Here is a 24,747-nt window from a genome sequence, read left to right as displayed (position 1 = left end):
CCCAGGCTGATCTCTTGGGCTCAAGTGATCCTCCCACCTCAGCCTCCCTAGTAGCTGGAAAAAGTGTGCATTGTGCCATGCTTTATTTGCCTTTTTAACTAAGGGAAGAGAGTAAGTAGGCAAATTGCCTAGGTGCTGGTTACCAGTTTCCTGCTATAAGACAAGGCATTGCCTTAAAAGATCCCTAAGATCTCAGCAAGCTCTCAACTCCTATAAATCTGTATTTTTTCCCAATAACGTTAACATGTAGATTTTCCTTTTCATATTTTCTAAATCTTCTTTAATGTGCATGATTTTCGTTTTTAATATAAAATATATCTTTAAAAGGAGAAGCAAAGACCAAATTGAAACATTTAATCCTCTCTCAAGTCCTGGAATCTGTGCAAAAAAGTATTTCTGTACTAAATAGCTGAATTACCTCTTTTGTGATCTATTCTAAATAATGAAAAAAAATGCATGGCACAGTTTTGAACCTAATTCAGTGTTTTGCATTTTCAGTTGCAGTACCTACCCCAGCTAACTGGCAGCAGCATCCTTCCAGCTTTGGATAATAAGAAGTACTACTGTAATACCAAGAAACTGAACTACCATTTTCCAAACATTTAAAGGTACTAGGAGACATGATTTTAAAAAAGGAATTGATAGATACTTGGAAGAAAATAAAACTTATACAGTTGATTGAAAACAATTATAATGTTGAAAACATACCAGGAGAAAACATAAGCTAGAAACTGGGAGGCCACTTGGCACCATACGAAGGGGAATTCCAGATCCAGTCTCCCATGCCTGATAATGGTGTCCAGAAAAGAAAGAGAAAACCTGTTTGGAGTTTCACCTGTATTTCAGTTTATGTAAGCAGCCGAGCTTATGGACAGCATATGAACTGTCCCATACCTCTGGCAAAACTAGATGACGTCAAAAAGATTTATGTTTCAGTTGTACCAAATGCCACACAAGAAAAATGGACTACAAAATACCTATATATATTTCCTCCGATCTCTGTTGCTTTGACTCCTATCTCCTGCCTCTCAGATTGTTTCAGCATATTTAAGGCTAGTTCTATTTCTTGAAATCAAAATGCTTAAAATCCCATTTCCTGCTTGCTCTATTTCTTGATTTTTATATTTTAAAACATTTTGTGGGTAACACTTAGGTTCGAAATATTTAAAAACATATGAGTTATCACAAAGACTTGGTAATTTCTATATTTAATTATATGTTTATCCATTTCATTCTTACTTTATAAGGATGTACCTTAGTCACTTTTGCAGGCAAGGTGGATTTACTGTAATCTGTCTACATTCATTCACCCAATTCCCCTTTCAAACAATGGGATGAAGCTTGGCAGCTGATTAAGGCAGTCAAAGGGTAGAGTAAGACCTACAGGCTTTGCAGGAACTGAACCTGTCATCCTGAAAATAATTAGTACTTCATTCTATCCAGCACAGCCTTAGACCTGGTACATCTATAGCCAAACCTGTAATATAATGATCTGGGTTTCAGAAGAAATTGCTTGTGGGCTCATTCATGACATAAGTCATGAAAGTGTATATGATGTTTTCCCCGAAACATCTTTTCATGCTATATATGTGGATGTATGTGTGCACATATATATATATATATTGCTATCCTAACAACTAATATATTACAGTAAGTAGACCAAAACTGAGGATTCACAGCTTTGTACAGTGAGACCTAAAATGTTGACATATATATATATGTCCATCCTTCCACCTCCGCCTCCCAAGCAGCTGGGACTACAGGCATGTGCCACTATACCTGGCTAATTTTTTGGCATTTTTTGGTACAGACAGGGTTTTGCCATGTCACCCAGACTGGTCTTGAACTCTTGGGCTCACGCGATCTGCCTGCCTCGGCTTTCCAAAGTGCTTGGCATCACAGGCATGAGCCACTGCGCCTGGCCGAAAAGACATAATTAGCCTACTGCTCTTAATCAAAAAGCTTTTTCATCCTTGTCCCCTGGACACAAGGGCAATATCAAGCCTGATACCTGTTTCTTACAGCTCAACACCATTTCTGGTTGATGTGCTGCCACCATTCTTAGCACTTCTCAGCCATGGTCTTCAAAGCTGTGTATTTCACTGTATTTTCAAAGCATTTCTTCTGTATTCTCATTTTCTTGTTAATTTTCTTCATGATGACGTCTGACCCCATTCACTTACTGTTAAGTAATCCACTGAAGTCTGGTGTCTGTTCAATAATTTTGACTACTCTAGGCACTTTAATGATATCCTAAGGCTTCCTAATGTAGTTTCTTGCCTAGACCTGATAATGGGTTAAATGCTAGTCCCAGAATTATTCAATTCCTGTTAGACAGCCTTGATTCAGATGACAAAGAAGAATATCCAACTTCCGTGAATAGTTAAAATTTTTCTTTTTTTCCCGTAACCCAAGAAAATGCACTTGATGGAGGCAGATGACTATAATTGCCTAATTGAGCCAATAGTTTTACTGAAAACCATTCAGAATAGAAAAGTAGCTCTGGACTAATCGTGGTGAATCAGTTGTCTCACCACACAGTAATGAAAGAAACCTGAGAAAAAAGGCTTATTTTTCTCTAACGAGTTCCATTAAATTTATGCTTATGTTCAATTTAACCATATTTATAATCCTTTTATTCTCTACTGGAAATCTCTACTGTACCACATGAGACTCTTCCACATCCTTTTATTTACTTTTCTGATTTTTTAAAATGACAGTGGCAATTAGTAAACAGTTGACCATTTATCTATGTGCTATTTGTATAAGCTGGTTTTTAAATACACAAAAATTAATTTTTCTACCTGAAAGCTGTATCATAGAAAGTATTTATTTGAAAATTATTTTCAAGTTTATATTCAACTGCTTAATAATGTTTAAACCAGGCCAGGTGTGGTGGCTCACACCTGTAATCCCAGCACTCTGGGAGGCCTAGGTGGGTGGATCATGAGGTTGGGAGTTTAAGACCAGTTTGGCCAAGATGGTGAAACCCCATCTCTACTAAAAATACAAAAATTAGCCTGGCATAGTGGTGGGCTCCTGTAATACCAGCTACTTGGGAGGCTAAGGCAGAGAAATGCTTGAATCTGGGAGGCGGAGGTTGCAGTGGTCCATGATCATGCCCCTGCACTCCAGCCTGGGCAACAGCGAGACTCCATCTCAAAAAAAAAAAAAAAAATATGTTCAAACCACAAACAAAGAAATCTATAAACAAGCTGGCATAGAACAGTAATAGAATCAGGGCCATTTCACACAGGTAACCTGTTTTATCCATTTTTGACTTTTTTTTTTTTTTTTTTTGAGACAAGGTCTTAATCTGCTGACCAGGCTGAAGTACAGTGGTGCCAACATAGCTTATTGCAGCCTTGACTTCCCAGGCTCAATTTTTTAAGAGACAGACAGGGTCTTCCTCTTTCACCCAGGCTTCCCGGGTGGCGTTCAGTGGCCATGATCATAGTTTGCCGCAGCCTCAAACTCCTGAGCTCAAGTGATCCTACCACCTCGACCTCCCAAGTATCTGGGACTACAGATGTGCACCACCATGCCTGGCTAATTTTTAAAAATTTTTTATAAAGATAGGGTCTCACTGTGTTACCCAAATTGGTCTCAAACTCCTTGCCTCAAGTGATCTTCCACCTCAGTCTCCCAAAGTACTGGGATTACAGGCATGACCCACGGCACCCAGCCTAAAGCAATTTTAGGTTTTAAGAAAAACCTAAGCATAGCCTACTGGTTTTTATGATTGTTTCCTTTATTATATTGCAATCTGCAAAACTGTGTGAATTCAGCCAAGTAGCTATATCCAGTTTTAATAAAATGCTAGCTTAAGTTTACAAAGTAGACAAATTAAGCAGCAACTGTTGATTTTGAGAAAGGATGTATGGTATGAAAACACAAGAATGCAGGATCATGAGAAATGCATGCAAATCTTGGGAAGCAATATGTAATGCATGCCTCAACAACCGCTGAAGACTTTGCATAACTGATTCCATCAATGAATGTGTAATTTAGCTTCTAATTTCTCATAATTGTGCATTTATGGTAGTATGCTTCACTAACTTTAAAGTTAAATTTAATGTAAATTATTGTTATAACACAATAAAAATATCTGTTGTTCAAATAACTTTAAAGGATTCCAGACAAATGTCTACATCAAAAGATATCTCTAGATTTACCTAAGTGAAGAATATATTAGAATTAAAATGTTACCTAGTTTGCATTTTTTTTTCTTTTTTTTGAGATGGAGTCTCACTCTCTTGCCCAGGATGGAGTGCAGTGGCACAATCTTGGGTCACTGATGGAGTCTTGCTCTCTTGCCCAGGATGGAGTGCAGTGGCACAATCGTCACTGCGACCTCCACCTCCTGGGTTCAAGTGATTCTCCTGCCTCAGCCTCCAGAGTAGCTGGGATTATAGGCATGTACCACCACACCTAGCTAATTTTGTATTTTTAATAGAGATGGGGTTTCGCCATGTTGGCGATGGTTGGTCTTGAACTCCTGACCTTAGGTGATCTGCCCGCCTTGGACTCCCAAAATGCTGGGATTACAGGTGTGAGCCACCATGCACAGCTGCATTTTTCTTAAAGTGTATTAATGCACATAAATTCTCACTTCCAACTTAGTAACATTAGTGAGTCACATCTGAATAGTTTCTACATATGATGCACTCTCCACTTCTAAAATGTCATGATATGGCATCCTTATAATTCTACCGATTATATAATATTAATTGACATTTAGAAACAACAGTTTCAAATGATCCTTTATACTGAAATAAGACACATTCTTTTACTTCAATTGTAATTTTAGTTCCAGAGAAGGCAGTGCTGTCTTAAAGGTTTGGACAAGATTTTCTTTTTCTTTTACTCCAGGAAGATCACTTAACAACAAATATTTGAGGTTTCTGCAAGTAAAGAAAAGAAGTCACTTCAATTTGGCCAAGAGCATTAAAAATAAACTCAATTTACTGACTTAAAGAAAATTACAGAGAAAATGAATCTATGTCACCCTATGCCTTAAAAATGACTTTCAGAGAAGTAGTCTTAGAGATGAAATTCATGCCTAGAAGTAACAGACTTTGGGTTATGTCAATATTTCTAGCCAAATCATTCTAAATAAAATATATATAATGACATAGATATCCTTTGCATGTAAGATATGAAATGTGAAACCCCAAAAGGGCAAAAACTGGGAAAGTTCTTAAAGGTACTTAAGTTTCTACCAAAAGATGAAGCTTTGAAGCCTCAACTAATGTAAGAGATGAATAATCTAGTACTTTTGGTCATCATGTTTAAAATTTTTCAAACTCACTGTGATACTGAGGTTTCTGGCAGATCCATTATATATTAAAGCATAACTACATTAATTAGATTCAGAATTTGAATGTGGGGATCTCTAAAATAGGGATTTGATTAAACAAACCTGTTCTTTTTTTACTATGCTGATAAGACTCAGAATCTTACAATTTTAGAATTAAACATTCCTTGCTAGTATTATCAGTTTTTGCATTTGTGATTAGGTGACTTGCTCCAGGTCATGGCATGAGTCTGGTTGGTGGCACAGAAGGATGTAGAACAGCTTTCCTAACTAGTGGATACGTGCTTTTGATGAGCATTATAGCGTCAGGCAGTGTTCTAAGCTCTAGAGACAGAAAGATGAATATTTCAAGGTTTGTTTCCCTCAAACAACATAATTACAGGGTAAAATGCTAATAGGTATATACCAAATATCCTGAAAATATCAAAAACATAGGGGAAATTGCTTAAAAAAAGTAGAGAAAGCATAATCATTGATGCTTACTAAGGGCTTACTATGATAGGCATCATGCTAGGTGCTTAATATAGGTTTAATTTTTAAAAACATATTCTATAAAAAATGCAATAAAACATTAATGGATTAAGGTTGATAGTTTTAACTGTTTTAAAGTATTACAGATCAAAGTGAGGTCATTTTAAAAAATCATCTTTTTCAGAACTAAAAAAAGATACTACCCCTCACAGTCAAATTCTAACTATTCATCTTAATAGCATTATCAGGTTTCCACTTTGGCTTTGATCATCTACCTTAAATGACGCAAAGCAACGATGCCTTTGTCTGTGATATTCCCACAGGATATTATTTCCATTTCCAATATGCTTTTTCGTAAATTTTCAAGTTGACTAAGTTTCAGCAAACAGCCATCCTCGATATACTGACACTTGCACAGCCTTATTTTTTCAACATGCTCTAGGCCCTCTGAGGAGAAAAAGCACAGATTAAGAATCTGCTTTACCATTAAGATGACAAACTGTCCTGGTTTGCCCAGGACTAACTTAGTTTTAGGACTGAAAGTCCTATGTCCTGGGAAACCTTTTAAGTCCCCTGAAAACTGGAATGAGTACTCACCCTACTAACCATATAAGGAATTCACTATAGAGCTTGTGCTGATGGACAGGGCCATTCCGAAGTCAGATGCCTTGGAGGAAAGAAATGCCCACATAGGGGCAGGCACAGTGGCTCACACCTGTAATCCTACCACTTTGGGAAGCTGAGGCATGTGGATCGCCTGAGGTCAGGAATTCAGACCGGCCTGGTCAACATGGTGAAACGCTGTCTCTACTAAAAATACAAAAATTAGCGGGGCATGGTGGTGCACGCCTGTAATCCCAGCTATTTGGGAGACTGAGGCAGGAGGATCACCTTGGAGGCAGAGGTTGCAGTGAGCCGAGATTGTGCCACTGCACTCTAGATTGGGTGAGAGTGAGACTCTGTCTCAAAAAAAAAAGCCCACATAAGCAGAAGCTATGTGGATATAATTATTCCTGCATTATTGAGGGCTTCTCAGTGACTAGAAGTTTGACAAAGATAGTTTGACAAACAAGGCCCTGGATTTTAAGTCAATAAACCAAAGAATAGAGACATATAGAAACAAGCTTAGTGAGAGGAGGAAGGAGAGGAAGGTATCTGTAACCTCAATTTAATTTAAAAATAAATATCAAACGCAGGAAGAAACAAACTTGACTGTACTGAAAAGGGCAAAAAGGACATACCTATAACTATAATCATGAGTCAACCAAAACAAAATAGTCATTGCAAATCACCTGCATTTCCTATTAGCAAAATGATAGGGTAGTTACCCATGTGATCAAATCCAACGCTCATGATACAAGAGTCGGTGGCATCAATCGCCTGAATCTTGTATTTGTCCAGAGGGCCTGTTGGGAGGTGGTTGTAGTCCTTCTGCCACCTCTCCTGACCATGGTAGCGTACCATGGCCCCACAGCGCAGCAACCACTCGGATGCTGCCCTGTCAGGGCCAACATCCCTGATGCGCTCATAATCCACCCTGTTTGCAAGAGAAAAAAAAGCAGTTCGCTTTTACAATAATTACTAGCTTGTTAACTATATTCACTGACATAAATACAGAACGTAACAAATTTTCATTTCAAGTGACTGAAGAGGAAGATAAATGTATTAATGAGATCCATGCAAAAAAACCCCCAAAACTAAAAAACTATAGTCTATCTGCTAACTTCTGGTTTTGTTTTTGTTTCTAAGTGAACACTGTCAAGGCATATTATTTTTATATGACTTTATCAGTCAGACACAAGTTTTCATTGATTCGTATACAGCAGAGTGCTTGACACCAGAGATATTTAGTAATTGTTCTAGGAATGACTATACTTGGTTAGAATTTCTATTAATAACAAAAGATTAAAGGGAAAATAATTCTGAATGTGTGTTCAAATTAATCTCAGTGATATTTATTAATTTCTACATATGCTTTTTTTCTGTAGCTAGTGATCATAATGCTGTATTAAGCAATCAGAAGGAGGTTCATTTCATCAGTTTCAAAATAATATTTTTAAGTGTGCCACCCACTAATTTTTTGAAAACTTGAGTTACTTTGATAGAATTCAAAAGGTTAACTACATTTCTTTAAAAAGCCATAAAAGGCCGGGCACGGTGGCTCACACCTGTAATCCCAGCACTTTGAGAGGCCAAGGCAGGTGGATCACGAGGTCAAGAGATCGAGACCATCCTGGTCAACAAGGTGAAACCCCGTCTCTACTAAAAATACAAAAATTAGCTGGGCATGGTGGCGTGCACCTGTAGTCCCAGCTACTCGGGAGGCTGAGGCAGGAGAATTGCCTGAACCCAGGAGGCGGAGGTTGCGGTGAGCCGAGATTGCAGCATTGCACTCCAGCCTGGGTAACAAGAGCAAAACTCCATCTCAAAAAAAACAAAACAAAGCAAAAGCCATAAAAATATTTTAAAATTATATTTAATAAGTTTTTGATTATAAATGTTTATTTTAGAAAACTTGAAATATATCAAAAGCACTAGTAAAAAAAATCCTTGAAATCCTGCAACTCAAACAGCCAGTTAATATTTTGTAATCTATTTTTCTGCTGTTTTCCCCATGTTTGTGTGGGTTTTGTTTGTCTGTAAACAAAATTAGGATCACAATGCAAACTGTTAAAAGAACATTTGAAATACAAGAAATAGGCCGGGCGTGGTGGCTCATGTCTGTAATCCCAGCACTTTGGGAGGATGAGGCAGGTGGATCACCTGAGGGCAGGAGTTGGAGACCAGCCTGGTCAACATGGTGAAACCCCGTCTCTACTAAAAATACAAAAATTAGGCAGGTGTGGTGGTGGGTGCCTATAATCCCAGCTACTCAGGAGGCTGAGGCAGGAGAATCACTTGAACCTTGGAGGTGGAGGTTGCAGTGACCCAAGATCGCGCCACTGCACTCCTGCCTGGGCGATAAGAGCAAGAAAACAAACAAACAAAAATGAGAAATAGCCAAACTAGCTATTGGGAACGTATCCAGCTGTAACAATCTCCACATCTCTTCACTTTATTTAGAATAACTTAATTAAACAAACAAACAAACAAACAAAAAATGAGAAATAGCCAAACTAGCTACTGGGAACTTATCTAGCTGTAACAATCTCTACATTTCTTCACTTTATTTAGAGTAACTTACTTATTAAACACGGCATTCAACCAGCCCCAGAAGTATCTGGAGTCACATGACCATGGGAGTTTCTTTAATCCATAAAACTGCTGGGAAACTTTTCCAAACAGCATCATTTAATCTAGACACACAAAACAGTACTTATATTAGATCATCATCAGGGTCCTATACATATAGCAACTTACTTCACAACTTCAATGTTCTTGTACTGATAAAGCTGATGACTCACTTGCCACTCAGCAGTTATTGAGCAAGTCACTCCTGTTTCTGCTTCTTGGGTTTTTTTATTTGTTTGCTGCAAAAAAATGAGGGGTTGGACTGGATGGTGTCTAAGGTTCCTTCTGGCTTGAACATTAAGTTCCACGTTGAAACCTCAACTGGAGTCTGTCTGTTGTACTGCCACCTAGTGTCCGTTCAGGCACCGTAGTTACGTGCTTGCTAAAACCAGCTCTACTCCCCATCTGTATTTCCAGTATCAAAATGACTTACTAAAATCACCGAAAAAACAAACAACGTGTCGAGGTTAAGATGCTTATATCCAGAAAAGAAGAGGAGACATGAAAATAGATCTACCTATGACAAGGCTGCAAGTGGTGTTACCAGAGCAGTGTAAACAATAAAAAATGTTGCAGGGCAGCTGGAAAGGGCTGGGCAAGTGACTTCACCTTTCTAACCTCTGGTATTCTCATTTGTAAAATGAGATGATTTGCTTAGATAATTTCCAGCTGTCAAAATCTATAACCATAATTTGAGAAAGTGATTCCTGGAGTAGGTTTCAATCTGATTTACCTCAATTCAAGTTTCTCTAGTAGTGTGCTAGGTGGTATGTGCAAGGGACTGGGTGCAGCAGAGGGGACGGGGAGACAAAGATAAATGAAACGGTGTTTGCTTTGAGCATCTGACAATTTAATGCAGGGTGGAGTGGGCTAAGACACGTTGCCAAGGAGTTAAAATAAGTGACGGAACTTGATAAATGCCTCAAAAGAGTTAAAACAAGGACAGAAAAAAATTTCAACAAAGGTGCCAGGAAAAATTATGCCAGATTATTAGCTGAAGCAGGAACATCTAAGGCCTGTTATTTTCAGTTTCACTAGCACATGTGAGTCATGAGAAGAGGCAGGCAACTTGCAGAGTCAGGTCATGAAGGGTCTTACATGCTCACCAGGGAATTTGGACTGTATTCTGCAGGCAGCTGGGAGTCACCAAGGTTTTAGAACAAAGCACTGCCATTGCTATGGTTGTGCTTCAAGAAATTTACTCAGACAGCAGCATCAAGATTAAGGGTCAACAGAATGGGACAGCCAGCCAGCAAGGGTTTCAATCACATGAGGTCAGAGGAAAGGGCCTAGTTGGGGAAGAATGGGAATGCTATTACAGAGTTAGTTCCATATGACTGAGTTAAGTGAGATGTAGGGGCAAGGGCTAGAGGAGTTGAAGATGACACCAAGTTTGGGTCCTGGGTTACTAGTAGGATGGTGATGCTATGAACAAAAATCAACATCAGGAGGACAGGGTTATAGATTCAGATTTTTTAGTTTTTCATAATCTATATATTAATTGCAGCAGGATTTCTAAGTGCAGATGACCAAGAAATCACTGGAATCAGTCACAAAATGTTAGAGCTGTAAGGAATTTAGATCACCTGGACCACGTGAGGAAACTGAAGCTCTGATATTAAGTAACTTGCAGACACCCTAAATCCTTTCTGGAACAAGGTGCGGTATTAATAAATGCATGTGTTTAAAGGGACTTGCTCAGTGTTTCATGGCTAATTGGTGGTAGTGTTGAAACTTGAACCAGTTCTCTACCAGTCTAGGGTCCTTTCCTTAATCATTACATGGTTCTAGAATTCAAGAGAAAGAGGGCTAGAAAGATGCCTGAGTGGGAAACATCTTAGAGCTGAGGAAGTAATTGAGGATGTTAAGGCCATGAAAGAGTGAAAGATGTGACCTGAGGACAGAACCAACTACCCTTTTCATTTCTTTTCTACCATAGCCGTCTTCATTACTGCAAACCTCTGCTCCACTACCTCCCTTTCATGTTCTCAACGCTTTCCAGCTTTTTGTTAAAGCTCTCTCGCCTGTGCCCACCTTGAATAACTCAATTAGCTGTCAATCTTATTTACAAATATGGGCTTTCCCAGATTCTATTCAGGCTATTTTCTCTTAGCCTCCCTCCCCCATCACCATCAATCTGTGGAAATCCCACCCAACTTCAAGACCTTATTCAAATCCCAAGGCCATTCATTCATTTGCTCAATAAATGTATATTGAATGTCTGCTATACTTACTGCAAAGGCAACAACGGTAAGTCAAAACAAACAAGAATAAAGGAGAAAGAGAGAAGGACAAGGTTCCTGACCTTATATAACGCATAGTTTAATAAAGGCAGATGACATATTAAGAGATAAATAACACCCAATGTAGTTGGATAATAGAGATGTGAACAAATGCCATGAGAACCTAGAAAAGGTAATGAGAGGAAGGCTTCACACCGGAGGTGTCTTTTGAGATGGGTCTTAAACAATGATTAAAGTTTTTAGTTAGTATAAAAGCAGAACCAGAATATGCAAAAAAAAAATTCCAGTTAGAATGAAAAAAGAGTATGCAAAGTAAAAGAAAGAGCAAGACTCATCTTATTCATTTCCATTTTTCTTAGCATAATGCAAAAGTTTAATAAATATTTGTTTATTAATAGCCTTCAATGGTTGACATGTTTCCATGGAGAAAGATAAAACCAGTTAAACTGTTTTTAAGCAGGTGAATTAGAGTGGTCTTTGAAAACTTTTGCTTGATTCATTTTGGTCCATCTTATAATTTAGCTTAAACAAAAGGCCAAATTTACTTCAGCTGCAATCTCCAAAAACACAAGATATTAGATTTAAAAGATTGTAAACGTGAAAATTAAGTTTATATTTGACAGTAGAGGTAAAAAAAAATTGGTAGGTTTTTATGTTTTCAACTGCAACTTTGCTAATGATTTTGCAAATTATTCCTACTTGAGTCCAAGCAGTTGCCTCTGGGAATGTTTTCTATAGGGAAAGAGGAGACCTCTAGTGGTAAGTTAGTGACTCTAGCTCTAATAAATTAAAAGTATCCAGTTAAACGCAAATTAGAAAATAACCACGACTAAATTACTGCTGCCATAGATAATGCACCATGATCAAGTGGGTTTTATACCAGGGATGCAGGAATGGCTTAACATACACAAGTCAATAAATGTTATACACCACATAAACAGAATTAAAAACAAAAATTACACGATCATCTTAATAGATGCAGAAAAAGCATTTGACAAAATCCAGCATCCCTTTGTGATTAAAGCCCTCAGCAAAACTGGCATACAAGGAGCATACCTCAAAATAATAAAAGCCAACTATGACAAACTCACAGCCAACATAATAGTGAACAGGGAAAAGTTTAAAGCTGTCCCTCTGAGAACTGGAACAAGACAAGGATGGCCACTCCAACCACTTTTTTTTTTTTTGAGATGGTGTTTCACTCTTGTTGCCCAGGCTGGAATGCAATGGCAGGACCTTGGCTCACTGCAACCCCCTCCTCCTAGGTTCAAATGATTCTCCTGCCTCAGCCTTCTGAGTAGCTAGAATTACAGGCACCTGCCACCATTTCAGGCTAATTTTTTGTGTTTTTAGTAGAGATGGGGTTTCACCATGTTATCCAGGCTGGTCTTGATATCCTGACCTCAGGTGATCCATCCACCTCAGCTTTTAAAGTTGCTGGGATTACTGGCATGAGCCACGGCACCAGGCCCCACTCTCACTACTTCTATTTAGCATATTACTGGAAGTCTAGCCAGAGCAATCAGACAAGAGAAAGAAATTAAAGAGGTAAAGAGGAAGTCAAACTGTCACTGTTTGCTGATGATATGACTGTTTACCTAGAAAACCCTAAAGACTCCTCCAAAAAGCTTCTAGAACCAATAAATGAATTCATCAAAGTTTCAGGATACAAAATTAATATACACAAATTAATACCTTTCCTATACACCGACAGCAACCAAGCTGAAAATCAAATCAAGAACTCAACCCCTTTAATAATAGCTGCAAAATAAATAAATAAATAAATAAATAAAATACTTAGGAATATGCCTAAACAAGGAGGTGAAAGACCTCTAAAAGGAAACTACAAAACGCTGCTGAAATAAATCACAGATGACACAAACAAATGGAAACACATCCCATGCTCATGGATGGGCAGAATCAATATTGTGAAAATGACCATACTGCCAAAAGCAATGAACATATATACTGCTTTGAGTTCATTGTAGATTCTGGATATTAGTCTTCCCATCAATGCAATTCCCATCAAAATACCATCATTCTTCACAGAACTAGAAAAAACTATTCCAAAATTCATATGGAACCAAGAAGAGCCCACATAGCCAAAGCAAAAGTAAGCAAAAAGATAAATCTGGAGGCATCACATTACCTGATTTCAAACTATACTATAAGGCCATAGTCACCAAAACAGCATGGTACTAGTATAAAAATTGGCACATACACCAGTGGAACAGAACAGAGAACCCAGAAAGACACCCAAATACTTATAGCCAACTGATCTTCAACAAAGCAAACAAAAATACCAAGTAGGGAAAGGACACCCTATTCAACAAATGATGTTGGGATAATTGGCAAGGCACATGTACAAGAATGAAACTGGATCCTCATCTGTCACCTTATACAAAAATCAACTCAAGATGGACTTTCAGTTGTATCTGTTTTATTTATGAGAAAAGAGGGAGGGAGGGAGAGAGAAAGGGAGAATTCCTCAGAGGGAGAAAGGAAAGAAACACTGAAAACACAGCACATTGTCATCACTGGATTAAATCTGGTTTATGTATACATAGGAGTTTATGGTGTTATTTATTCTTCTGAGTTGTTTGAAATAGTGCATAATAAAAACAAGCTACTGGGACCATACAAAAAAAATTTACTGCTGCCATAAATAATCCAGGTAGTCAAATTATGAAAACAAAATCAAAAAAACCTCCTTATCATCAAAACATGGCTTAGAGCCATATGTAACAGTGTCTTAAAAAGTTGCAATTTTGGCCAGGCGCGGTGGCTCAAGCCTGTAATCCCAGCACTTTGGAAGGCCGAGGCGGGTGGATCACGAGGTCAAGAGATCGAGACCATCCTGGTCAACATGGTGAAACCCCGTCTCTACTAAAAATTCAAAAAATTAGCTGGGCATGGTGGCGCGTGCCTGTAATCCCAGCTACTCAGGAGGCTGTGGCAGGAGAATTGCCTGAACCCAGGAGGCAGAGGTTGTGGTGAGCCGAGATCGCGCCATTGCACTCCAGCCTGGGTAACAAGAGCAAAACTCCGTCTCAAAAAAAAAAAGAAAAAAAAAGTTGCAATTTTGCAACTTAGAGAAATACAGTCATCTAATGTGTTACTGAAAATCGAATATATGCAAAGTGTTTTCTCAGTAGATTTGATGGAAAGTTTCTCTGTTTACATAAAAAAAAAAGTCTTTTTTTGTTCTTTTAAAGTAGAAGTTCTGATGTTGCATATTAAATGCAATTACTTAGTGGGCTATTCAAAGTGATGGTTAACTTGGTGGTTAAAAAGACAATTAGTGGGCTGGGCGTGGTGGTGCATCCCTGTAATCCCAGAACTTTGGGAGGCTGAGGCAGGCAGATCACGAGGTCAGGAGATTGAAACCATCCTGGCCAACATGATGAAAACTTGTCACTACTAAAATAAAAAAATTAGCCGGGCATGGTGGCATGTGCCTATAGTCCCAGCTACTCTGGAGGCTGAGGCAGGGAAATCATTTGAATCCAGGAGGTGGAGGTTGCAGTGAGTTGAGATTGAGCCACTGCACTCCAGCCCGGAGACAGAGCAAGACTACATCTCAAAAAAATAAAAATAAAATGACAGTTAGTGAACTAGTCGTTGAGGGCTGTATATGTGTGAAGAGGGGTGGAATGTCATCAGAATGGGGGACATTTTCCCAAAATTACAATCCCATCCCACTGTAAGTCACCTATTGTTGATTTCAGTTCTTACTCCTGAGGTGTAGTATCTAGTGAAACAAACTAACAGAGCAATTAATTAGGATTTGGAAGCAAAGGTCCCCAGACTGATTTTTAGGCCAACATCACATGGCACTCTTTGAATTAACTTCTCACAGATTCTCACCCAGATGGAAGAAGGTGATCATGAATTTTCAAACAAGGTGGGTGGTACCAGGAACACAAATGTCTCTAGCCACAGATATCATAAGGTGTATGAATGCAGGACAAGCTCTTAGTGTTTGGAAAACTCTGCCCCTACCGCAAAAGCTCTTTCTCTCTCTCTCTTTCCCTCCCCCACAAAGAGGCTCCCTTATCTCTCACTTTACATACCGGCCCTAGCCCTCCCGCCGCCCAGCTTCCCGCTGCCCAGCTTCCCGCCCAGCAGTTCAAACTGACCAACAGTTGCCCACCACCTCGGCTTTTGGCTTCCCCACCCCCCAGCCCTTCAGCCCCCTATAAAACAACCCTGCCCCTCTGAGCGGCGCGGCCATTCTCCTCTTCCTCCCGGCTGGTCTGCCCGGAGGCTCTTTCCTCTCAATAAAGCCTGAACTTAAGGAATTTCCTCTAGCCTGCGGTCCGGTTTTTTCCGAAGGAGCTCAGTCTTCCCGCAGAGGGTAGGTCGGACAAATGGTGCTGAAACCCGGGAGCTGGGGCCGTTGGCCCGGCCACGGCCCCCCTCCCCGACCTACCCAACACTGGCCCTGCCACCTCCACTCTCCGATTAAGGTAAGCCAAGTTTTTCTTGCTTTGCCTTCCCCCGCTTCCCGTCTCCTCTTCCTACGGCACGGTGCAGTTGCTCCCTCTCCGGCGTTCCGCATGGACTCCTTGCCTAGTCTCGGCCGAGCCAAGGTAGTCTTCCATTCCGGCTCCAGGAGCCTTCCGAGGGACAGCCGCCAGACGGGGGACGCCCCTCTGACCGCTTCCCTTTCCGTACTTAATTGTACTCCGGGGAATTTGCAACGAATGGGGACGCCTTTTCGTTGCATCTGCCCATCTGCACCAGAGTCTGTAGCTGAGCCTGCCATGGGAAATTCGGAGTCCAAAATACCTCTGAGCACCCCCCTCGGGTGCTTGCTGCGAAATTTTACCAAATTGGGATATTCCCAAACCCTCAGAAAGAAAAAGCTTATTTTCCTGTCCCAGGTGGCTTGGCCCCAATACAAACTCAGTAACCAGTCACATTGGCCCCCGACTGGCACTTTTGATTTCAACACCCTCCGAGATCTCGACGATTTTTGTCGCCGCGCGGGCAAGGACAATGAAATTCCTTACGTCCAGGCTTTTTGGGACCTCCGTACCCACCCCGACCTATGTTCTTCCTGCTCCACCTACCAAATCCTCTTATCTCGAACCCCCCGTAAATCTTCCTCCACTACCTCTCCCCCTCCCTACTCCTCACCGGAGGATCTGCCTGAACATCTGTCCTCTCCTGCCAATCTCAGCAACCAGTCGCCATCAACGGCACGCCCTTCCCCCACTCCCTCTGCACCTCCTACCTCAGAGGCCATGCCTCGCTCTTCCTCTACTCCCTCTGGGCCCCCTCCCTCGGAGGCCTCACTTCCTCTTGCCTCTCCGGTGGCAGCCCACACCCGCTCTCACCAACCAACTATCCTGGCCCCACTCCGAGAAGTAGCAGGCGCAGAAGGTTTAATCAGGGTCCATGTTCCTTTCTCACTCCAAGACCTGTCCCAAATTGAGAAACGTTTAAGATCCTTCTCAGCCGACCCGTCCACCTATATTAAAGAATTCCAATACCTCACTCAAGCATAAGAAGCCCTAGTCCGGTACACTCGACTAGATCCAGCCTCCCAAAACGGGGCCACTGTATTAGCCTCCCATTTTATCTCCCAATCAGCACCCGACATAAGAAAGAAACTAAAGAAAGCAGAAGAGGGGCCAGAGACTCCCATCCAAGACCTGGTAAAAATGGCCTTTAGAGTATTCAATGCCAGGGAAGATGCGGCTGAGGCTGCCCGCCAAACTCGCATGAAGCAGAAGGTTGCCCTCCAGACCCAAGCCCTAGTGGCGGCTCTAAGGCCGGCAGGGAACCAGAAGCCCAAGGCCGAAACCCATGCCCCTCCAGGGGCATGTTTCAAATGTGGAAAGAAAGGACACTAGTCCCGAGCCTGTCCACAACCACGGCCACCAACTAAGCCTTGCCCTATCTGCCACCCCCCGGGACACTGGAAGTCAGACTACCCCAGCTTCCCCAGGGTGCCGGTTCCTCAAAACAGACACACTGGCGTTACACAGCCGGCGGTCACCCTCAGTAGGGAGGAGCCTGCTTGCCAGGAGCCGACCTCCGAGGGAGCTCCGTTCCCCAGTCTACTAGGGCTGCTAGATGACTAGTGGGGCCCTGGCTTTCCGACTCCGGTTACCCTCGCCGAGCCTAGGGTCACAAGACATGGGGGCTACCTACTCTGCACTTCCTTCCTATTCTAGTCGTCTCACCCCTTCCCAGGTCTTAGTCATGGGAATCGATGGGACCCCGAGTATCCCCTACCAAACCCCACCACTCATGTGCTCATATAACTCCACTCCATTCACCCACTCCTTTTTAGTAATCCCCACCTGCCCAGTTCCCCTTCTGGGGCGAGACATCCTTTCGAAGCTGAAGGCCGTCATAACCTTCCCCACCGCCAGCCCACACAGCCTTTTTCTCCTAGCCCTCAATACTCTGCCTCGGAACTCCAGGCCCTCCAGTCTACCCCCGGGGTACGGTTCAAGGATGACTGGGCCTTCAAGCATAACCTCCTCATCCTCCCTGAAAAGCAAAGGTACCAGATAATCCAAGACATCCACAATTCACTCCACATTGGGCCTAAAGCCTTATACCAGTTCCTCAACCCACTTTTTCACCCCCACCTCCTCCTCAGTACCATACAGGAAGTCCAGTCCTCATGTACTGTCTGCGTGAAAACTAATTCCCAGGGTTCCTGTCATCCCCGGCGCCAGCTTCATCAGCTACACGGGTTCCTACCTGGCCAAGACTGGCAAATTGATTTCACCCATATGCCAAAGCACAAACAGTACCGGTATCTGCTAACCATTGTTGACACTTTTTCAGGCTGGATTGAAGCTTACCCCACAGCCTCTGAGTCTGCCGGGACAGTAGCCACTCATCTCATTCAAGACATCATCCCACGCTTTGGACTCCCAGCCACCATACAGTCAGACAACGGCCCAGCCTTTATCTCCAAAGTCACTAATGCCATTTCTACCTCTCTAGGAATTCAGTGGAAGCTACACGCCGCCTACCATCCTCAGTCCTCTGGTAAGGTGGAGCGGGCCAATGGCCTAATAAAGGAGCATCTGACTAAGCTCATGCTTGAGCTCCGCCAATCCTGGGTAACCTTACTTCCTATCACCCTCACCAGGGTAAGAGCAGGCCCCCGGGGCCCATCACAGCTTAGCCCATTTGAGCTGCTGTATGGTTGCCCCTTCCTACTTTCAACTCCCCCACCGCCAGAGACTACTCCTCTAGACAGCTACCTCCCCTACTTTACTCTCCTTCGCAGCCTTCTCCGAGAACACGCCAACGCTTCTCTTCCCCAACCCACCCAGCCATCTGAAAATACACAGAAAGTCTCCCCCGGGGACTCAGTTCTTATCAGGTCCCTCTCCCCAAAGCCCCTCGCCCCCAAGTGGGAAGGACCATACACAGTCCTCCTTACCACTCCATCAGCTATAAGAGTTGCTGAAATCCCATCTTGGGTTCACCTCTCTCGGGTAAAAAAGGCCCCTCATGGACCCTCCTTATGCTGGAAAGCTGTTCCTACCGGCCCTTTATCTGTCAAACTTACCAGGGCCTAGCAGCCACACCCCCTACAGATGGAGATTCTTCCTAACTGAAAACTATACCAAAACCACCTTCATCTGTAATACCCATACAGCCACAACCACCTTCTTGCAACTTCCGACTGCCCTGCAGCCGGATGCCAAAGTGCCATATAGCTGAACTTCACCAAATTCCGCAACATCCATACTACTATACCTCTCATGTGCTTCAACCATGACCAACCATCAGGAACATGCAATAATACTCCTTGGCGCTCCTGCATGGGATGTACTTGGATGAACTGTCGACTACATATAGCTATCGAGTCCACAGTACCTGCCCGATCTCAGCTCAAAATCATCCCAGACATAGATGGAGAAGGAAACACCATTATTGGTTCTACACGGTATTCCCTTCTCATACCTGACCCCTGGGACAACCGGTGGAAAAGCCCTCAGAAAGCTGCCGTGTATGACCACATAGATACCAAATATCCCTCTTCCCACCTGTACATCTGGCGGGCATACGTACGTACAGTCCACCAAGACCACTCTGACATTAGCCTACAAGAAAAATCTCTGAATGACCAATTGCAACCACATTCGCCTCCGTTTTCCTGGTTAACCTTTCTCCAAGAAGGAATCAAGTTAGCTAACCTCTCAGGATTAACTGACCTAACCTCATGCCTCATGTGTGCCTTCTTAGGACAGACTCCCTTCGTTGTAGTCCTTTACCCCATCCCTCTCAACCTTTCAGCCTCAACTTCTTCCTTCTCCCCCGTCAGGGAAGTCGATCTCTACACTCCACCTGATTTTGAACAGCTACGTGTGTGCTATTCCCTAGGCCGAAACTTCCCTAGATGTAACAGAACTATACGGGTAACCACTAATATAACAGCCCCACGAGGAACGTTTTTCGGGTGTAACAAGACCTTAACAAAAACTCTCTACATTGGTCTTTCCTCATCTCTTTTATGCCTCCTGGTAACCCTAGTCCCTCGACTCACTATATATTCCCCAGCCGAATTCCAGATGCTGCAAACTCCCCATCGCCGCACTCGACGAGCTGCCTTCCTACCCATTGCCGTTGGAGTCTCCCTTGCTGGTTCAGCACTTGCAGCAGGATTAGGAGGAGGGGCACTAGTCCACTCTCACCTGGCCATAGCCCGACTGACCTCACAACTCCAAGCAGCTATTGATGACTCTACTGAGTCTTTAGCATCACTCCAACGACAGATCACCTCAGTTGCCCAAGTTGCCTTGCAGAACCGAAGAGCCCTGGACCTGCTCACTGCTGAACGAGGAGGGACCTGTATCTTCCTACAAGAAGAGTGCTGTGACTACATCAATGAATCCGGCCTAGTAGAAACCCGAATCGAGAGCCTCCAGAAACTCAAAACTAACCTGCAGAGTCAGAAGTTCTCAGCTGAAGCCACAGCGTGGTGGTCTTCCTCTATGTATACCCTCTTGTCCCCATTGCTTGGGCCCCTAGTAGCTGTTTGCCTAATCTTACTTATTGCTCCTTGCTTTCTACAGTTCCTACAGTGGCGCTTTCAAGAACTGACTCGAGTCACCATCCACCAGATGCTGCTCCAACCCTACCCTAAACGAGTGCAAGAAACAGACCTCTCCCCGAACATCCAGGCTCCTTAAGAAAAGAGACCTCTTCAGAACCCCCTGTCGACCCTTGTCAGCAGGAAGTAGCTAGAGAGACAACCGACGCCCCTGACCCCCTCTTTTTCTTTTCTTTAAGGAGTCGGGAATGTTTGGAAAACTCTGCCCCTACCACAAAAGCTCTCTCTCTCTCTCTCTCTTTCCCTCCCCCACAAAGAGGCTCCCTTATCTCTCACTTTACATACCGGCCCTAGCCCTCCCGCTGCCCAGCTTCCCGCCCAGCAGTTCAAACTGACCAACAGTTGCCCACCACCTCGGCTTTTGGTTTCCCCACCCCCCAGCCCTTCAGCCCCCTATAAAACAACCCTGCCCCTCTGAGCGGCGCGGCCATTCTCCTCTTCCTCCCGGCTGGTCCGCCCGGAGGCTCTTTCCTCTCAATAAAGCCTGAACTTAAGGAATTTCCTCTAGCCTGCGGTCCGGTTTTTTCCGAACGAGCTCAGTCTTCCCACAGAGGGTAGGTCGGACACTTAGTATGAAATTACTTAATCAAAACAAACTGCTAGACAGTCAAATCTTAGAGGGGAATGTAAGCTGAGATTTTTTAAAAAGAGTCTATGTGTTGAGTTCTTTCACCCTTGCTAAACTAAGAAGCACATGCTTAAAATTAAATAGTAGTAAAGAAAGCACAACTATGGGCTCCGTTGGGGGCCATGAAAATCTAACCACAGCCCCCTGCACACATTCTGCATGCAACTTAGTAACAAATCAACTCTGTCCTGTGAAAACTAAAAACCATCTCCACTACATACCTATCAGAATGGTTAAAAGAAATAAATGCTGACATCAAATGCTGATGACAATGAGGAGAAACTGCACTCAAACATTGCTAGTGAGAACTTAAAGTGGTATAGCCTCTTTGGAAAAGTTTGGCAATTTCTTACAAAATTAGGCTCAGCGCAGTGGCTCATGCCTGTAATCCCAACACTTTGGGAGGCCAAGGTGGGCAGATGACTTGAGGTCAGGAGTTGGAGACCAGCCTGGCCAACATGGTGAAACCCCATCTCTACTAAAAATACGAAAGTTAGCAGGGCGTGGTGGCATGTGCCTATAGTCCCAGATACTGGGGAGGCTGAGGTAGGAGAATCGCTTGAGACCAGGAGGCAGAGGCCACAGTTAGCCAAGATTGCACCACTGCACTCCAGCCTGGGCAATAGAGCATGACCCTGTCTCAAGAAAAAAAAAAAATAAATAAACATGCACTTACCATATGACTCAGCAATTGCACTCTTGGGCACTTATCCTAGAGAAACAAAAACAAGTTAACACAAAAGGCTGTACACATGTTCATAGCTGCTGTATTGATAACAGTTAAAAACTAGAACTCGAATGTCCTTCAATGAGTGAACAGTTGAATATATTTGTATTAGTCCATTTTAATGCTGCTGATAAGGACATACCCGAAAGTGAAAAGAAAAGGAGGTTTAATACAGTTCCACATGGCTAGGGAGGCCTCACAATCATGGCAGAAAGCAAGGAGAATCAAGTCACATCTTACATGGATGGTAGCAAGCAAAGAAAGAACTTGTGCAGTGAAACTCCTATTTTTAAAACCATCAGATCTTGTGAGACTTAATTCACTATCCAGAGAACAGCACAGGAAGGACCTGCTCCCATAATTCAATCACCTCCCACCTGGTTCCCATGACATGTGGGAACTGTGGAAGTTACACTTCAAGATGAGATTTGGGTGGGGTCAGTCAAACCATATCAATACAGTAGTTCATCTACACTATGGAATGTCAGTAATAAAAAGGAATGGACTACCAATACATGTAACAATCTGGATGTATCTCAAGGGATTATGCTGAATGCAACTAGTCAATCCCAAAAAGTTACATACTGTATAATGACAATAACTACATTTATGTAACATTCTTGGTATAACAAAATTTTAGAAACATTGGGTGAGGCTACAAAGGGAAGTTGTGGTTATGAAAGGGCAACTGGAGGGACCCTTGTGGTGATGGACCTGTGCTGTACCTTGACTGTGGTGGTGGATACAAGAATCTACACACCTGATAACCCATATAGAACTAAATACACAGAAAAATAACAGAAATACAAAACAAGGAACCAGAATGAGATCAATGTGTTATACTGGAGTGAGCATAGAAAGTCTACATTAAGACAAAAGTATGCTAAATTGCAGGGTTTATTGCTGGCGACTATAGAGGACTTAGGTCTCTCTAACTCGTGGCAGAGAAAGAAGGGTGACAAGACTTTTTTATACTTGTAAAACCACCTTGGGAGTGGGGGTGAGGAGCGGGGATGGGGATGAAAGGCTTCAGACAGGATTCTGTAAATCACTTCCTGGGCTGAGATGAGGGTGGGGTTGGGGAGGGTGGGATCTGGACATTTTAAGGGCTAGGGGACTTTTGTTATTCTGATTGTTACTTAAGCGGTTTACAGAAGTCAAGATAAACATTAGTTTATACTTTATCTGGGTAGGGTTACAAATTTTAGTTACTTATTACAGGTTGTAGGGGCCAGGATGGAATTATTTTGGGCTGCTCATTTTGGTTATTACTGGTAAGTAAAGGCTAGCAACTCTGGCAGTTACTGATAAAGAGAAGGTAAGCAGCTTTACTTTTTACATTCTGCAAAGTAAACTAGCAGTCTTATTTACTAGCCAAGGCCCGCAGTTAATGGGGCAGCCTTTACAACTTATTTTTGAAAAACAGCTTTGTCTTTTATAAAATGGCGTTGCTCAAGTTCTAGCTATAGCACAAATGGATTGTATTAATGTCAATAACCTGGTTGCGATATTGTCCTAGTTTTGCAAGATACTACCACTGGGGAGACTCGGTAAAGGGTACACAGAATCTCTATTCCTTTTTTTTTTTTTTTTTTTTTTTTTTTTTTGACGGAGTCTCACTCTTGTTGCCCAGGCACCGCAACCTCCCCTCCTGGGTTCAAGCCATTTTCCTGCTCCAGCCTCCTGGGTAGCTGGGATTACAGGCATGCGCCACCACTCCCGGCCTTTTTTTTTTTTTTTTTTTTTTTTTTTTTTTTTAGTAGAGACGGGGTTTCTCAGTGTTGGTCAGGCTGGTCTCAAACTATCGACCTTAGGTCATCGGCTCGCCTTGGCCTCCCAAAGTGCATGGGAATCCACAATTATTTCACAAAGTTGAATAACCATCTTTTTCATCTGTGATCGAACCAGCAGGCAACATTCTACATTGTTTTAACCAATAAAGCAAAGTATGTACCCCTGTTCTGGTGGTAAAATCCTTTGACCATAATAAATGTCATCAGGTTGCAAATGCTCCACTGTGCTAAACACCTGATAACCTTACCTCGTGTAATCTACTCAACAGCCCTAAGATTAGGAAGACCCGAGGTGGGTGGATCACGAGGTCAAGAGATAGAGACCATCCTGGTCAACATGGTGAAACCCTGTTGCTACTAAAAATACAAAAAATTAGCTGGGCATGGTGGTGCGTGCCTGTAATCCCAGCTACTCAGGAGGCTGAGGCAGGAGAATTGCCTGAACCCAGGAGGCGGAGGTTGCGGTGAGCCGAGATTGCGCCATTGCACTCCAGCCTGGGTAAACAAGAGAGAAACTCCGTCTCAAAAAAAAAAAAAAAAAAAAAATTAGGAAGACATTGCTATCATTCCTAGTTCACAGAGGCGTCTGAGGCAAAGAGGTGAAGTGATTTCCTGGAGCCACCTGACCAAAGACTGGAACCAAGATTCTAACAGGCACGTGAAGAGCTTCTGGTAATAAATTTGTATCATTCTATTTCTGTTCTGTTCAGAGCCCCATAAAAGAAGTCCAGAAGACTGCGGGCTGTCAGTCTTCGCTGTGACAAAAAGCCTCCATGAGGAGCGAGGACCAGGGTCGGACGTGGAGCGCCCTATTAGCGGACGCTCGACTCAGAGGGGACCGAGAATGAAGACGATGGGTGCCCAACCCCTTCGCCTCCCACAGGCCTCGTGCGGGGGCGGAGCCGAGCGGGCGGAAGCGGGGCAGGGGCGGGGCCGAGGTCGAGCAGGAGAAAGAAGCCGCTGGGCCCACCCTAACAAGAATTTTCACGGTACTCCCGCCCACACTTTCTCCCGCGGCCCCCTGCCCGCACGGCGGTGGAAGTCGAAGACGCGCTACCTGAAGGGCCATGTTTTCAGTCAGCCCAGCGTTGGCGAAGGGCGAGGGCAGAACACAACCACCACCCTCGTCCCGCCCCGCTCAGGGCCTAGCGCCTCTACTCACAGCTTTGGAGGGTGGGAGGGAGCGAGCCAGAGTCCCCGCGTCTGCGGCGCCCTGCCTGCCCTTCGCCCTCCGCCGCGTGCG

At 43.0% G+C, this 24,747-nt stretch overlaps 2 protein-coding genes across 4 annotated transcripts in view; one reads left to right on the top strand and one right to left on the bottom strand.

Moving 5' to 3' along the window:
- Positions 1 to 4,123, top strand: part of CDKL1 (cyclin dependent kinase like 1) — a 72,753-nt gene extending 68,630 nt beyond the window's left edge. The window contains exon 9 of the mRNA XM_009006017.5: positions 499 to 4,123. Within this exon, the coding sequence (XP_009004265.1) occupies positions 499 to 606 (108 nt within the window). The 3' untranslated portion in view covers positions 607 to 4,123. The remainder of the gene's footprint in view (positions 1 to 498) is intronic.
- DMAC2L (distal membrane arm assembly component 2 like) lies at positions 3,734 to 24,703 on the bottom strand. Of its 3 annotated transcripts, none has more exons than XM_035260460.3 (6): positions 24,562 to 24,703; positions 21,661 to 21,696; positions 8,973 to 9,084; positions 7,117 to 7,325; positions 6,064 to 6,235; positions 3,734 to 4,904 (listed from the first exon to the last, which is right to left on the bottom strand). In XM_035260460.3, exons 3-6 carry the CDS (start codon positions 9,077 to 9,079, stop codon positions 4,790 to 4,792), a joined length of 603 nt encoding a protein of 200 aa, XP_035116351.1. In that variant the 5' UTR covers positions 9,080 to 9,084; positions 21,661 to 21,696; positions 24,562 to 24,703; the 3' UTR covers positions 3,734 to 4,789. The 3 variants fall into 3 exon arrangements, with proteins under 3 accessions (XP_035116351.1, XP_035116350.1, XP_035116352.1); XM_035260459.3 differs by having other exon boundaries at positions 24,667 to 24,703; XM_035260461.3 differs by lacking the exon at positions 3,734 to 4,904 and adding an exon at positions 5,501 to 5,641 and having other exon boundaries at positions 24,667 to 24,703.
- Between the last annotated feature and the right edge of the window lie 44 nt (positions 24,704 to 24,747).

The sequence above is a fragment of the Callithrix jacchus genome, chromosome 8 (assembly GCF_049354715.1).
Source record: "Callithrix jacchus isolate 240 chromosome 8, calJac240_pri, whole genome shotgun sequence".
NCBI classification, from domain to species: Eukaryota; Metazoa; Chordata; class Mammalia; order Primates; family Cebidae; genus Callithrix; species Callithrix jacchus.
This window is presented reverse-complemented; position numbering and strand designations above follow the sequence as displayed.